Below are 13,859 nucleotides of genomic sequence, written 5' to 3'. Positions count from 1 at the left end.
CCACTTTCAATATATAAAGTGGTTGCCTAATTGCGCAGCCCACACTTGTGAGTATAATATTACATATACTTCTGCTTGTCTATTACTGAATTAGAAACATGTAAACAAACTGTGAGATAGCGTAAAGGAGGGGTATGACCTGATTGAGTACAAACAAATTTGTTAAAAAATACAAAACTTTATTCAACACTTGAAAATCATCAAAATGACATAAGATAAAATCCCGCCATGGTAGCTCAACCCCCACATAACCCCAACCCGTCCGCTCCCTAGACCCCAAAATATCCCCACTTCCAACCACTTAGATTGTTGTAGCCAATTGAGTCATGTGCACATGAGAGAGTCCTATGACTGCGCAGCCTTGAATCAAGAAAAAATATCAAAAATAAATGAAATGAAATATAAATGATACAGCTCCCGAATGGCAGAGAGGTAAATATTTACGTTCCCGGCTCCAGTGCAGATGCAGTAGCGGCTCCTGGGTCGGATATAGGGGGAAATGGCCGATTCCAGTCGGGTCCGCTCTACTGCGTAGGGCGCTAGTTGCCTATGCAGTAGAGCGATCGGCTATTTCCGCTTCTTTCCAAGCCGAGAGCCACAACAGCGCCCCCGCAGAAAAGGTAAATATTTCTTAGCTTGACAAATTGTCGGCTGTGCATTGCGAGGGCTGCAGCGAGACCACCGTGGGACAGAGCAGGACAGGGGAAGCCTCATTAGGATCCAGAGGCTTCCCACTACCGAGGTGAGTACCCCCCAGGGGCATTTTGCTTAGTACAAAGTTTCTTTAAGTGCAACCAGTGCAAAAAAATGACTAAATGATAATGGAATTCATTACTTTTATTTTCTTTGTCCTCAGGAATATCTGGAAGACCAAAGGCTGAAGCCATCGCCTGCTTCGCCACGTCTAGACCAAGCCCTGGTGCCCGCCATCTTGTCATCCAGGTACATTACAGAGGATCCCAGCTAACCTCATGCCCATTTCATTATCCCTGTATAAGCTGTGATTGGGGGGGGAGACTGTCACTTCAGAAGTGGCAATGTTAGGAATGGATGCTGCAGTAGCTGATGGATGTTTTTTTTGTTTGTTTGTTTTTTAAATTAAAGAGTACCTGCAGTAAAAACGACAGTCTTAATGAGGACGGATTTGGGGGAGGGGGGAGTGTCATTGTTAAATACTTACCTGGTCCATCGTCTTTGGATTACAGATGACACTCCACCCCTCTTCTCAGGGGGCTTGCGGCCATGTTTCTAAAGACTGCCTAAGCTCTTTGGAAACCACTGCCTGTGTTTCTGTAGCCCCCCCCCCCCCAAGCTCAACAGCCACCAGTTAGGCTATGACTAAAAAGCCGGGGGCGTGCTGCAGTAATGCAGATAGCATATTGACTGGATAGGGTACTGGTTAAGGATCTGGTTAACATAGGGCACCAGGTTTCGAATCTCGGCTCTTCCTTTTCAGTAAGCCAGCACCTATTCAGTAAGGAGTCCATGGGCAAGACTCCCTAACAAAGTGAATGGGCCTGTTTCCACTTGTCAGGAAAACTGAGCGTTTTACTGTGCAGGAAAAATCTGCACTGCAGAGAGATTTGCATGTAATGTAATTAATAGGAAATTCGCCTGCGTTTTTGCTATGCGAATTTCCATGCGAATTCGCATAAGTTTTCGTGTAAAATCAAGATAAAAGCACATAGGCACTGATATAGTTAAAATCGCATACCTACAAAGATTCACGAAACCGCATGCGAATTCGCATGAAAATTTGCATACAAATACATGCGAATCCGCATGCAAATTCGTTTACGCATTTTACGCAAAGAAATCGCACCGCACTAGTGGAAACGTAGCCTCAATGTCACGTTGCCAATATGAATTTGAGAACATCAAATATAACAACAACAAACTGCACAGCTACAGCCATGTCATTGGATATAAAACACACACAATGCAGATATACAGTGCAATTAAGGTAGTGCCATCAAGAGCTCAGTATATAATCTGATGTCTAGACACAACAGGCCAAAGGTAATGGAGTCATAAACCTCTGTAGACAGTCCACTCCTCCCAAATGCTATGGTAACGATCTACGGTTTCAGTGCTGGTATAGAACATTCTATCAGTCGTCATAATCCAATCCAACCTATTTTTAACCAGTTGAACATCAAGGTCAGCCACCTTCCATTGAAAGGCAATACACCAATGAGCTGACAATAATATATAATTATTCATGGTTCAGAAAGCACTTTGCACAGAATCCTAATAGAGTTATAGGAGGGCCTGGGGAGATAGACTGGAACCTTAAAGAGAACCCGAGGTGTGTTTAAAGAATGTTATCTGCATACAGAGGCTGGATCTGCCTATACAGCCCAGCCTCTGTTGCTATCCCAAACCCCACTAAGGTCCCCCTGCACTTTGCAATCCCTCATAAATCACAGCCGTGCTGTGAGGCTGTGTTTACATCTGTAGTGTCAGCCTCAGCTCCGGTCCTTGCCCCCGTCCTTTTCCTCCAATCAGCAGGGAGGGAAGGGATGCAGGCGGGGACCGGAGTTCTGCAGGAGGCGGGGAGAGCAGCAGACTGACACTATAGAGATAAACACAGCCAGCTCTGACAAGCTGTTTGTCAGCAGCGTGGCTGTGATTTATGAGGGATTGCAGAGTGCAGGGGGACCTTAGGGGGGTTTGGGATAGCAACAGAGGCTGGGCTGTATAGGCAGATCCAGCCTCTGTATGCAGATAATATTCTTCAAACCCACCTCGGGTTCTCTTTAAAGGGAATCTGAAGTGAGAGGGATATGGAGGCTGCCATGTTTATTTCCTTTAAACGATACCAGTTGCCTGGCAGTCCTGATCTCTTTGACTGCAGAAGTGTCTGAATCGTTTACCTCAAACAAGCATGCAGCTAATCTTGTCAGATTTTTGACAGAAACACCTGAGCTGCTGCATGCTTGTTCAGGGTCTATAGGCCTCAATTCACTAAGATCATGCTGGAGATAAGGCAAGAGAAAACTTGCCACCACACAGTGAGAGAGTTATCTTATCTCTTCATTCCTTAAAGTGAACCTCCGGACTAAAAATCTACTTAGCAGCACTGAAAAGGCTTGGTGTTTCTTTAACAGTTTCACAGCATCAGAACTTTGTTTTTCTTACCAAAGCATCATTTTTAGCTGCATTTTTACCTAAGCTCCACCCATCAAAGAAAAAAAGCCCGGGCTTTTTTTCCCTGATGCTGTGCAAAGCATGATGGGATTTCCTATGTTGTTATTCACGTTGCCTAGCAACTGGGAGGAGTGATCAGCACACAGGACAGTTGGAACTGTGTCTCATGCTCCCTGTCACCTCCTTTCAACCAAAAAGATGGCTGCCATCATGAAATCAAACATTTGCCTGTTCTTTTAAAACAGTGTGGGTAAGTGATTATATTACCTATTTATTTTAATTAACATAACTAATGTAACTTAATGACAGTATGTTTGTTTAGGCTGGAGTTCCTCTTTAAGTTACCTCCTCTGTATTTAAGTTACCTCCTCTGTAGTTACGTTACCTCCTCTGTAGTTCTTTTCACATGCAGTTGGATCAGCCATAGTATGCCGGGGAAAAAAACACATATATAAGTAGATAAATACTTGATCTACTTACATAACACATGTATTATACTGTCCACGTTTTGATTTCAGTGAATGTTATATAGTAAACTACGAGAATTCTGTTCCTGGTGGGGGCCATGTCTTTTGCCCACAGTTAAGGCTAACTCGTGATGTCATTTCTGCCCTTTACTTTTTTTCTTGTCTCCTCCAATCGCTGAGTCGCCTCAGCCTTGCTTGTAAACACAAGTGAGTAGGGGATTAGGTTTCAGATAAGCAGCTTGCAGGGAAATAAAGGGAAGAGGAGGAATACATTATAGATAAACGGAACCCCCAGCATGCAATTCTTTGGCACCACTACTAAAGGGCCAGTGTTCCTTAAGTATGTGATAACTCCAAATCATAACAGCAGAAAAAGTTTTGAAAGTTTTGAATGCAGGATTAGCATCTTTAGCACTTAATACACTCAGACCAGTTTCTGTTGAAATTTGATTTTTATGGTGACGATACCGCTTTAACAGCCTGTCTTTAACTTTAGATTTCTGGAGTTATTTTAAAGAGACACTGAAGCGAAAAAAAAATTATGATATTATGATTTGTATGTGCAGTACAGCTAAGAAATAAAACATTAAGATCAGATACATCAGTCTAATTGTTTCCAGTACAGGAAGATTTAAGAAACTCCAGTTTTTATCTCTATACAAAAAAGCCATTACGCTCTACGACTTTCAAAGTCGTGGAGAGGCCTGTTATCTGACTTTTATTATCCCAACTGTTAGTTAATTTTTTACTTTTCCTCTGCCGGAGGAGAGGTCATTAGTTCACAGACTGCTCTGAAAGAATCATTTTGAATGCTGAGTGTTATGTAATCTGCACATATTAGAGAATGATGCAATGTTAGAAAAAACACTATATACCTGAAAATAAAAATATGAGAATATTTTCTTTGCTGCTAATCTTCTAGTAATTATTCATAGTACACAACCAATTCATTATATCATATATTTTTTGTCGCTTCAGTGTCTCTTTAAGGATTGAAGCGTTAACTCAAAGGGAACCTTAATTGAGAGGGATATGGATGTTTCCTTTTAAACAATACTAGTTGCTTGTCGTCCTGTTGATCTCTTTGGCTGCAGCAGTGGCTGAATCACAACCCTGAAACAAGCATGCAGTTAATCCAGTCTGACTTCAGTCAGAGCACCTGCTCTGCATGCTTGTTGAGGGGCTGTGGCTAAAAGTATTAGAGACACAGGATCAGCAGGGCTGCCAGGCAACTGGTATTATTTTAAAAGGAAAAATCCATATCCTTTTCAGTTTAGGTTTCCTTTAAAGACAGAAATTTAACTTTAGGTTTGCCTGAGGTAAAATGTTTCCTAAATAAGACATGCCTCATCACCATGGTAATCACTCTAGAAACGTTATTAAAGACAGGAGATAAGCTTAGTGAATTGAGGCCATGGCTAAAAGAATTAGAGGTAAAAGATCAGCCCGACAGCCTGCCAACTGGTATTGTTTAAAGTGTAACTGTCGGGCATCAAATCTAAAATCAATCCTTTATTTTTATCTGGTAAACAAGTAATAAGGATGCTAACCAGGTAATCCAAAAGTTAAAATCACTATTACTTTTCTTCTCCATAAAACCTCTTTCCCCAGTTTCCTTGGCTCTTACTTGATACATCTACCGCACAAAGGAAGTTGCAGGGCATGCTGGGTTTTCTTTTTAGTTTTTTTTTTTGCTTCCTTACTATCCCCTCAGACTTAACGAATGCAGCCTGATTGGCTGACACCTCTTTCCCTCCTGTTTTCCCCTCCCACACCTCTGTTCCTCTCTGATTGGCCAATATTTCTCATGCTTCTCAAACTATAGAGTTGCACAATGACAATGCACTTTCTATTGTAGAGCTGAGTGGGTGTGTCTGAAGACTGTGTGTGTTTGCAATGGCCCGCCCTCCTCCCAGAGTAAGGGAGGAAATGACATCAGTATTGGCTTCAGTCAGAGGGCATTAAGATGGCAAATGCCTGAAACAGAATTCTCTTTATTTACTATATAAAAGTCACTGAAATCAAAACGTGAACAGTGCAATACATATGTTGTGTAAGTAACGCAATTATTTATCTACTTATATATGGGTGGGGGGGGGGGGGGGGTTTGAGATAGCATAGCCAACAGCTCCTCTTTCAAATGGAAAGAATATGGCAGCCTCCATATCCTTTTCACTTCAGGTTCCCTTTAAACAAAGTACGTTACTCTGTCCAAGAAGTAGACTCCACGTGGCAGATGGATGTTCTTAATGCCAGAGTGGGTAGATTAGGCCTGAAGCCACTATTATCTATGTGAGTAGTGAGATTCACACCGACAGAAGGCCAGGAACCAATCAGCCGTCGCTTGGTTGTGTGGTTGAGTTCTAATAATCACAGCAGCTGTGTTATATTGTAACAGCTTGATACTTTTATTAATTGCTCCTCCAAAGCTTTTATGAGAAACACACGGTGACCTTAAAGTGTACCCGAGTCAAAAGCGCATACTTTCCTAAGAAGGGGGAAGCCTCTGGATTCTATAAAGTATCCAGTCGATGGACCCCTGGCCGATGTCTTCCCACCCCCCCCCCCCCCCCCCCCCCCATGTAGAATTTCTCCATTGCTGCCGGGGGACCCCTCCGCATGTTTGTGACCAGTACATGCAGACAGGTGAGCCTACAGCACTGCATAGCCTAGAGGGTGGGGGGTGTTACAAAATCTACATGGGGGAAAATCGGCCAGGGGTCCATCGGCTGCAGAGCACTCGATCAAGCCCTTTCAAGCAAGATCATTCCGGCATTCCCGGATGCTGGCAGCTTGACAAATTTTCCAATAGATCCCTCTCTGATTAGATTCGATCAATGGGGGATCTATCAGATGGTCGAATATGGTAGCCTTCTGCCAATGTATGGCCACCTTACCTCCTGTCACTTGTCAGTGTTAACGTATTGGTTGATCAGAATATGTTGGAGGTTTCTGATAAGGATTCACATATAGATATTTCTGATATTTGTTTTTATATCAGTATTTTCATTTGATATGTAGTGAAGTTTGTAGTCCTTGTTTTCAGGTATAATATCTGATTATCTTGTTTTCTGTTTTTTTTTTTTTCATAAACCACAGAGCCACAGATGTTGTGACAGAGAGTGTTGCCATCTCTAACCTTGACCTCAGGGTGGATGGGCCAATCAGGAGACAGATCATCAACAATCTGGCCAATCATGTTCTATTCAGTAAGTAGACTAAAGGTGGCCATACACTTATAGATTCAACCATCAGATAGATTTCTGTCAGATGCCTGTGAAGTCGAATCTGACCGGAATCTATCTGATGTGTGCCACAAACTAGGAACAGATTTCCAGTAGATTTCAGAATGAAACAAACCTTCCCGGTTGCAAAATTGCCAGTCTTACTAGCAGATGGCGCTCTGGACAGCTATTACAGATTCCTCACTCTTTTGGTTCGGTGCCGGTGTTCTGGCTGCCGCCACTGCAACTGGGATCAACAGGATTGTTGATTGCTTGGTGTTTGTGGTCTGTGATACTATTTTCATCAGTGGTTTCAGTGTGTCACCCCCTCATTCTCTTCACCCTAACTGCCTACCTTCCCCCTCTCCCTGCAATGTAATGCTCACTCCTGCCACCTTCTTACTACTTTGGGCCTCAACCTGCTAACCTCACTCAGCAAAAGACCTCCTACAGCCAAACAAAAACAAAAAAAACCCTCCCTGGGGCCTAAGTATAACCCGGTAACCATTCCACTAATGCTCAGGCAAGGTAACTATAGCCTCAGCACTGGATGCCACACCGCCAAAGCATGTGGTTTAGCGGAACACAATCACCTAATCCAAGAGGGGAATGAATGCTGTAGATTATAAATTCTATTCCCTTCCTTTCTGTAATAGACTCTGAATAAGAGCCATATTAGCTTTTCACCTTCAGAAGTTATCGGGAGTAGCAGTCGCTAATGATCCCCAAGCTGTTAGTCTGATCAGAAACTTTAGACTGATGAAGTGAAGATTAGATGACTCTAGAGGAGAAGATATTGTGCAATATATTGTGACCTTTAGATCCAATGCAGTCCAAAGTCAGCCCAGTACAGCTGATCCATATTTCTTGGCATAGATATAACCCTGGCCTTGTGCAAGAGTGGAAGAGATAGATTGATTGTATGTGTGTGAAAGGACCTTGATTGTCTGATGTTGCACAACTTAATGTTAAAGTACCTGGTCAGGAGCCCTTTCCTGTAGTGTTGGTGTTTTGATTTGGAACCCGAACAGCTGCATTCAGCACTATTTCAGCAATGGATAGCAGGACGGGGTGCGTTCCATTTACCTCTGAGGCCCGGTTCACACTGGTATTTTAAAGCCAAATGGATCAGTTAAAGCGGATCTGGTCTCCGCTTCAACAGGTCAGTAGGCTTGGTCCACACTGGCAAACGGATCCATGAAAACGGATCTGATCATCGGTTGATCGGATCCATTTTCACTCCATTGCCACTCCGGTCTGCTGGGCGGGTGGGTGGGTGAGGGAGGGTTTCTTACCAAGGCTTCCATCTCTTCCTCTTTTGTCCCACGTTGCGTCACGTGACTACCATGCTTCCTCCTCCAACCTGAAGGAGGAAGCATGGTAGTCACATGACGTGACGTGGGACTCAAGTGGAGGAGACGGAAGCCTGGGTAAGAAACCCTCCTTCACCTGTCCAATCAGGTGTAGTTTAGCATCCCCACTTCTTCCCCAGACCCCCACCCCCAGTGGAGCATACTCACATCCCCCCAGGCCCCCACCCCCAGTGGATTTTGGCCCTTTGAACGGTCCGTTTCTGCACTAGTGTGAAAAAAAGTTCAGTCCTCTCATTGCTCCCAATGCAGGGCTCTATCTTCTGCATCCGGTCCGCTGGGCTCAGTGGTCCGTAAAATTTGTTGCCGCAAGAAAGTTGCGGTTCGTTCAGTGGAATGGACAGACCGGATCCGCTCAAACGGACGTATGTGAACGGTTCCATAGGTTAATATTGGATCCTTTCACATCCGTTCCGTTTGTACAGTATACGGTCCGTTCTGCGAATGGACCTTTTTTTTTTTTTTAAACGCAAGTGTGAACTGGGCTTGATACTTCCTCCTGTCAGCTTTGAGTCAGGAAGTATCAGAGCTAAATGAAACTCACCCCATCCTGCTGTCCGATGCTGAAAAAGTGCTGAATGCAGCTGTTCAGCTTCCCTATCAAACAACGGGCTCTGTAGAATCCACCCATCACTGGGCTCAGCCAAACTATAGGCAGAACTGTTTGCTTATTAGACCAGTCTATCCCTCCTCATGGGAGGAGCACACAGTGAGCATGCACCTACCAATCACATCATAGATCAGAACCCATGTGACTGATGGATTCAGACGAAGCTATTCGGTCATGGCTCTATTTCAGCAGTGCTCTTTATAGAGAAGGAGGTATTGGGTACTCCCCTGTCTGTGCATTGTGTTATGTGTGTCATTCATTATGTTTAGAGGAGAACTGCAGATCCTTATCTTATGTTTGTCCTTTTCCCCCATATAGCTGCAGATCAGTGTTGTGCTGTGATGTCTACTCACATTGTGGCCTGTCTGCTTCTGTACCGGTATCGCCAGGTGAGCTCTGCTGAACAAGCATCATCAGTCTCTTGAACTGCTGAACTTAACCATTGTTTGCTTTATCTTCACAATTTGTTTTAGTACATGACATTGTTATTATAGCCTTGTCCTTCTGATGAGCTTTCCTGCCTATCAAATGAAGACTGTGGTAGGGAGGGGGAGGGGGTCTGTCAACCCCTCTGGCGGCCCTTTCACACTACAAGGTGCACAGGAAGTACACAATTATTGCTTTTTGCTATTCGGCACAATTGCAAAGGCCCCCATTGAATGGTACTGAAATGTATTTACTACAAAAATGCAACAGGCAGAATGTTTTTGAAGTGCACACGATTGCATACAAGTGGTGGGAATGGTAATGTTCATGTTATCGTGCCAAGGTCATAAAACTACCCCCGTTTCAAAAATTAGGTGGAAATGCCTTCAGTGTGAATGTCCCCTTACTATAAAAAGAGCCCATAGCCACTGTATTCCTTGGCGTAAGTCTAGTTTAGGGGACCCAGCAGGAAACCTCATAGGGAAATCCCACTAATGTGATTGGGTGGACAGCACCCTCTCAAACTGCTAGGCTTCAGATGTGTTGTAGTAAACCACGCCCACACTATTCAGCCAATAGCAATGTGCTGTAGCTTGTGCTGTGATTGGAGAGCTGTTCCCTATGAGGTTTCCTGCTGGGTCCCCTAAACTAAACTAGACTAGACCTTCCTATACATGCATGCGAGTGTAGAGAGACACATACCAAGACACAGGTAGCAACCACATAAAGATCACAGGGGATGTCTGTGCATTGCTGCCCTGCAGTTTGTAAAGCTTAATATGTCAGGAGAACAAGTTTCAGCCGAATCAGGCAAAAAACGGTGCTGGAAATTTGGGCACAGCCGGCGCCCCCATAGGCCGTAATGTGAATTACAGCTATAGCAGCGCTCAGTCAGTAATCTGGAAGCCATCAAAAGACAGAGCCCTAATTACGATAAAAACAGCATAATTCTGCTGCCAGCTATTGCTTCTTACCCCAAAGTCAATGGTGGCCTGGAGAGGGGTATAGTAATTAACGCTGCCGGTACTTCTGCAGGAGCAGGGTGAGACGTTTTTCTGCTTTACCCTGCACCCAAATTACTCGGCCCCTTAATTATGTGAATGCGTATCAGGTCTGCTAGGATTAATATACAGGCACAGCACACACATGACAACCTTTGGAGGACTGAACAGGAGCTCATCAAAGCAATTTTATAAATTGGGGAAACCAGTGCAGCCCCGCCCCATGTTTTTTAACCCCTTATCCAACCTGGCAGGCTGGGATCGGCCAGAAAGGCAGAGCCTGCTATTGGGGTTCTTTTTCTCCACCCTTTTCCCAGTGTTGGGGTGAAAAGGCTCTCGAGGTGCGAGTAATGGCACAAGGAAGCATTATGGAAAAATCTGGTCACTCCTTCAGTAAGGGGACGGCCAGATGTACTACCCCACTCAGGTATACTTGTCTATTCAAGCTCTTCAACTCTACTCCTGCCATGCTGTCCTGCTGCTCCATCTGCCTGTGTTTATAGGTCAGTTGGTGGATGCAGTTTGGTTATGTCCGTCATGCCAGGAAACTAGCAAGCCCCATAGGCACTTTATCTCTTCATTTAAAGTGGGTTCGAGATAAACGTTTACTCATTGCATAATTGTGTTCCTTTCAAATAGTTTATAGGGAATTCCTCAAGCCAAATACTTTTTTAGTTTTAATACTCCAATTTTTGCTATAAACTAAACAAGCCTCGCCCACAGCTTTTACCAGTGCCTTGGCACTGTAGCAAGGGCTTATGGGAGCTCAGTCTGGGCAGGAGGAGGTTACTAGCCATTGATTTCAGAGAAAGAGGGGAGGAGGAGATGGGGCTGAATTTACACACAGGCAAGCTGATAGCATCTCCAGCCCTCAGCCTGTGACAATATGACAAACAGAACATGGCTGCCCTCATTGTATCACAGGAATAAATAATCGTAAACTTTTGAAGCTGTTTGCAGCTAGATATGTTTTGTAAACTATCTAAACTTTAGATAAGATATATAGACAAGTTACTTGTTATAGTTAGTTTGTCATCTCGGATCCGCTTTAAGGTAGAAGACTGCAATCAACAAGGAAAGATGAGGAAGTCGTTTTCTTAAAGCCTTTTATTACTTAGTGGGAGGTGGCTGTTTGATCAGTCTTTTATTATGGGAGTGACCTAATACTACTGTAAGCTCCTACATTAAATGATCCCAACCCGCTTTTTGGTGGCACACAAAGGGGGTGAAGACACCTTGTCCAAAAGTTTGGGAGAAGAAACCTTTACATGGGTAATAAGGATTTTTCCTTCTCCCCTTTGCAAGGTATCTTCCAGTGTGACAAAAAGCCATGGTGGTTGTAATTGACCAGCAGCTCTCGCACATAAAGTATGTAGGCTCCACCTACCTGAATCTACCTGCATGACCGGATAAAGGGTTAATAAGGCTGGGGGGTGGTTTAATATGTCTTTATCCTTAAATGGTGCTGTTTTCAGTGGCTGAGGCAGCGCGATACCCATCAGAGTACTTGACCCAGTTCAGTGGAGATAATAATGGCTTTACCTGGGCAGAATGCAGTGACATCCTTAGGCGTAGTAAGCCAGACTCCCTGACTCCTAGAGTATTAAACGGGGGGTTCCTGGGCAGTCCAGAGTCAGTTTGTATTATAAGTCTTAAAACGATAAAATAATCAGTAATGCAAGCATACTGCATTATTGATTAGTTTTCCACCTTAAGTATGGTTAAGTAAATGTACGCTAACCAAGTTTAATGCCTAATTTCCGACCCTTTACCTTCCTTCTCTCTTGCAGGGGGTTAACCTATCGGTTTTGGTGGAGGACTTCTTCTCCATGAAGGAGGAGGTTCTGGCGCGAGAGTTTGATTTGGGGTTTTCGGGGAGCTGTGAGGACGTGGTGATGCACGCCATCCATCTGCTGGGCAACTCTGTGAACATCACCCTCACTGACCGCGGCAATGAGTTCTTCATCGCGCCCAGCACCAACATCCCAGCCGTCTTCGAGCTCAGCTTCTATAGTAATGGTGTCCTCCATGTCTACATCACGGAAGCCATTGTGGGTAAGAGTCCTGCTGCAGAAATTCTAAGCAGCCTTTGGAGTCTCTGAGGAGCCATGAACTATGCTCCTCAGAGACTCCTAGGCTTTTACAAAGGACTAGGAGACATTATCTGCACAAGGAGGAAGAACATTTTAGTTATATATTTAGAAAAGGGTTATTTATAGTAAGTGTGATTAAAATGTGGTATGTATTACCACAGGAAGTAGTTATGGCAAATTCTATATCTGCATTTAAGGGGGGCTTATGTGATTTCCTTGCTTTGAAAGACATCCATGGCTATAATTACTAGGCAGTGCCCAGTGTTGTTGATCCTGGGATTTTATCTGATTGCCATCTGGAGTTGGGGAGGTATTTTTTTCCTTTTGGGGCTAATTGGACCATGCCTTGTAAGGATTTTTTGCCTTCCTTTGGATCAACGGGGATATGTGAGGGAGCAGATTGTTATTGTACTTTATTTTCTGGTTGAACTCGATGGACATTTGTTTTTTTTTTTTTTCAACTAAATAACTATGTAACTATGACAAGGGACGCAGGGGTGGGTAAGAAGCTCAAAATCAGGTCATTGGGTTGGTTATTTGAGTCGCTGGCATTAGGCAATGTAGCAGATATTGGTGGTCAGTTGGGCACTCGTGCTTAAGTAAAAAAAAAGACAATGACAGGTGAATATTGAAAGGATTGTGCTAGGCACCCATATAGAGTTGGCTAGGAGGAATAGTTTAGGTGATTAGGGTTCTGTATAATTTTAAAGAGAATCGTTGCAGATTCGGTATTGGTTTAAGGAAGGGAGAATACAATACAGTGTTTTTGGATTTATAAAATGTACTATTCTTGCTGTAATAACATAAAGCCTAATTCACTAACCTTTCAGCAACCTTCATTAACTCAAGGAAAGGTTGTAAACCTCTGACTAAAGACTGTAAGGGTAATGTTACGAATTATGATTTAAATCATCAGGAAGTATATTTCATTGGTCCAGTTCCAAACTGGATACAGTCTGTGTTCATTTTGAATGAAAGCTGGAATTATTAGCAGTTAGTCCTGGAGGGAAATTTTAAAGTAGACCCTAAAGGTGCCTATTAACGATCAAATTTCCCAAACGATCAACCAACCGATCTTTGTGATCAATTGGAAATGATTGTCCGGGTCCACTAACGGAGGGGAAAATGATAAGCAATCCAATCTGAAAAAAAAAAAAAGAATCACTCAGAAATTCAGATCGATGGAATGTACGCTTGATTGTTTGGGAGATTGTACTGTTATTGGGCACCTTAAAGAGAACCAGAGACGAAGCACCCTGATATATTTTATCACATTTATCAGTGGGAACATGACAGTAAACACCTACCCTGCTTTTAGTTTCATTCTTATCTGCTTAATTAGTCTATTAGCAGCTGTGATAAGAATCCCCGACTGGCTCAGTCTAGGTTTGACCTGGAATCATTATAGCTGAGTCACTCTTCTGTGGAGTCTTTTCAAGCCCAAGCCTGCCACCTCCTGGATCAGATTTCCTGCTTTGCGTACTGAGAGCTGTGATGACATGGGAGGGGCTGCTCCTG

General features: G+C 43.6%; 1 protein-coding gene across 3 annotated transcripts in view; it reads left to right on the top strand.

The window, feature by feature from the left end:
* Positions 1-13,859, top strand: part of GPAM (glycerol-3-phosphate acyltransferase, mitochondrial) — a 94,164-nt gene that overhangs the window by 55,200 nt on the left and 25,105 nt on the right. For all 3 annotated transcript variants that reach the window (XM_068255242.1, XM_068255243.1, XM_068255244.1), the window contains exons 12-15: positions 857-942; positions 6,717-6,826; positions 9,140-9,210; positions 12,039-12,303. In XM_068255242.1, coding sequence (XP_068111343.1) covers positions 857-942; positions 6,717-6,826; positions 9,140-9,210; positions 12,039-12,303 — 532 coding nt within the window. The remainder of the gene's footprint in view (positions 1-856; positions 943-6,716; positions 6,827-9,139; positions 9,211-12,038; positions 12,304-13,859) is intronic.

Source organism: Hyperolius riggenbachi, chromosome 10 (assembly GCF_040937935.1).
Source record: "Hyperolius riggenbachi isolate aHypRig1 chromosome 10, aHypRig1.pri, whole genome shotgun sequence".
In the NCBI taxonomy this organism is placed as follows: domain Eukaryota; kingdom Metazoa; phylum Chordata; class Amphibia; order Anura; family Hyperoliidae; genus Hyperolius; species Hyperolius riggenbachi.
This window is presented reverse-complemented; position numbering and strand designations above follow the sequence as displayed.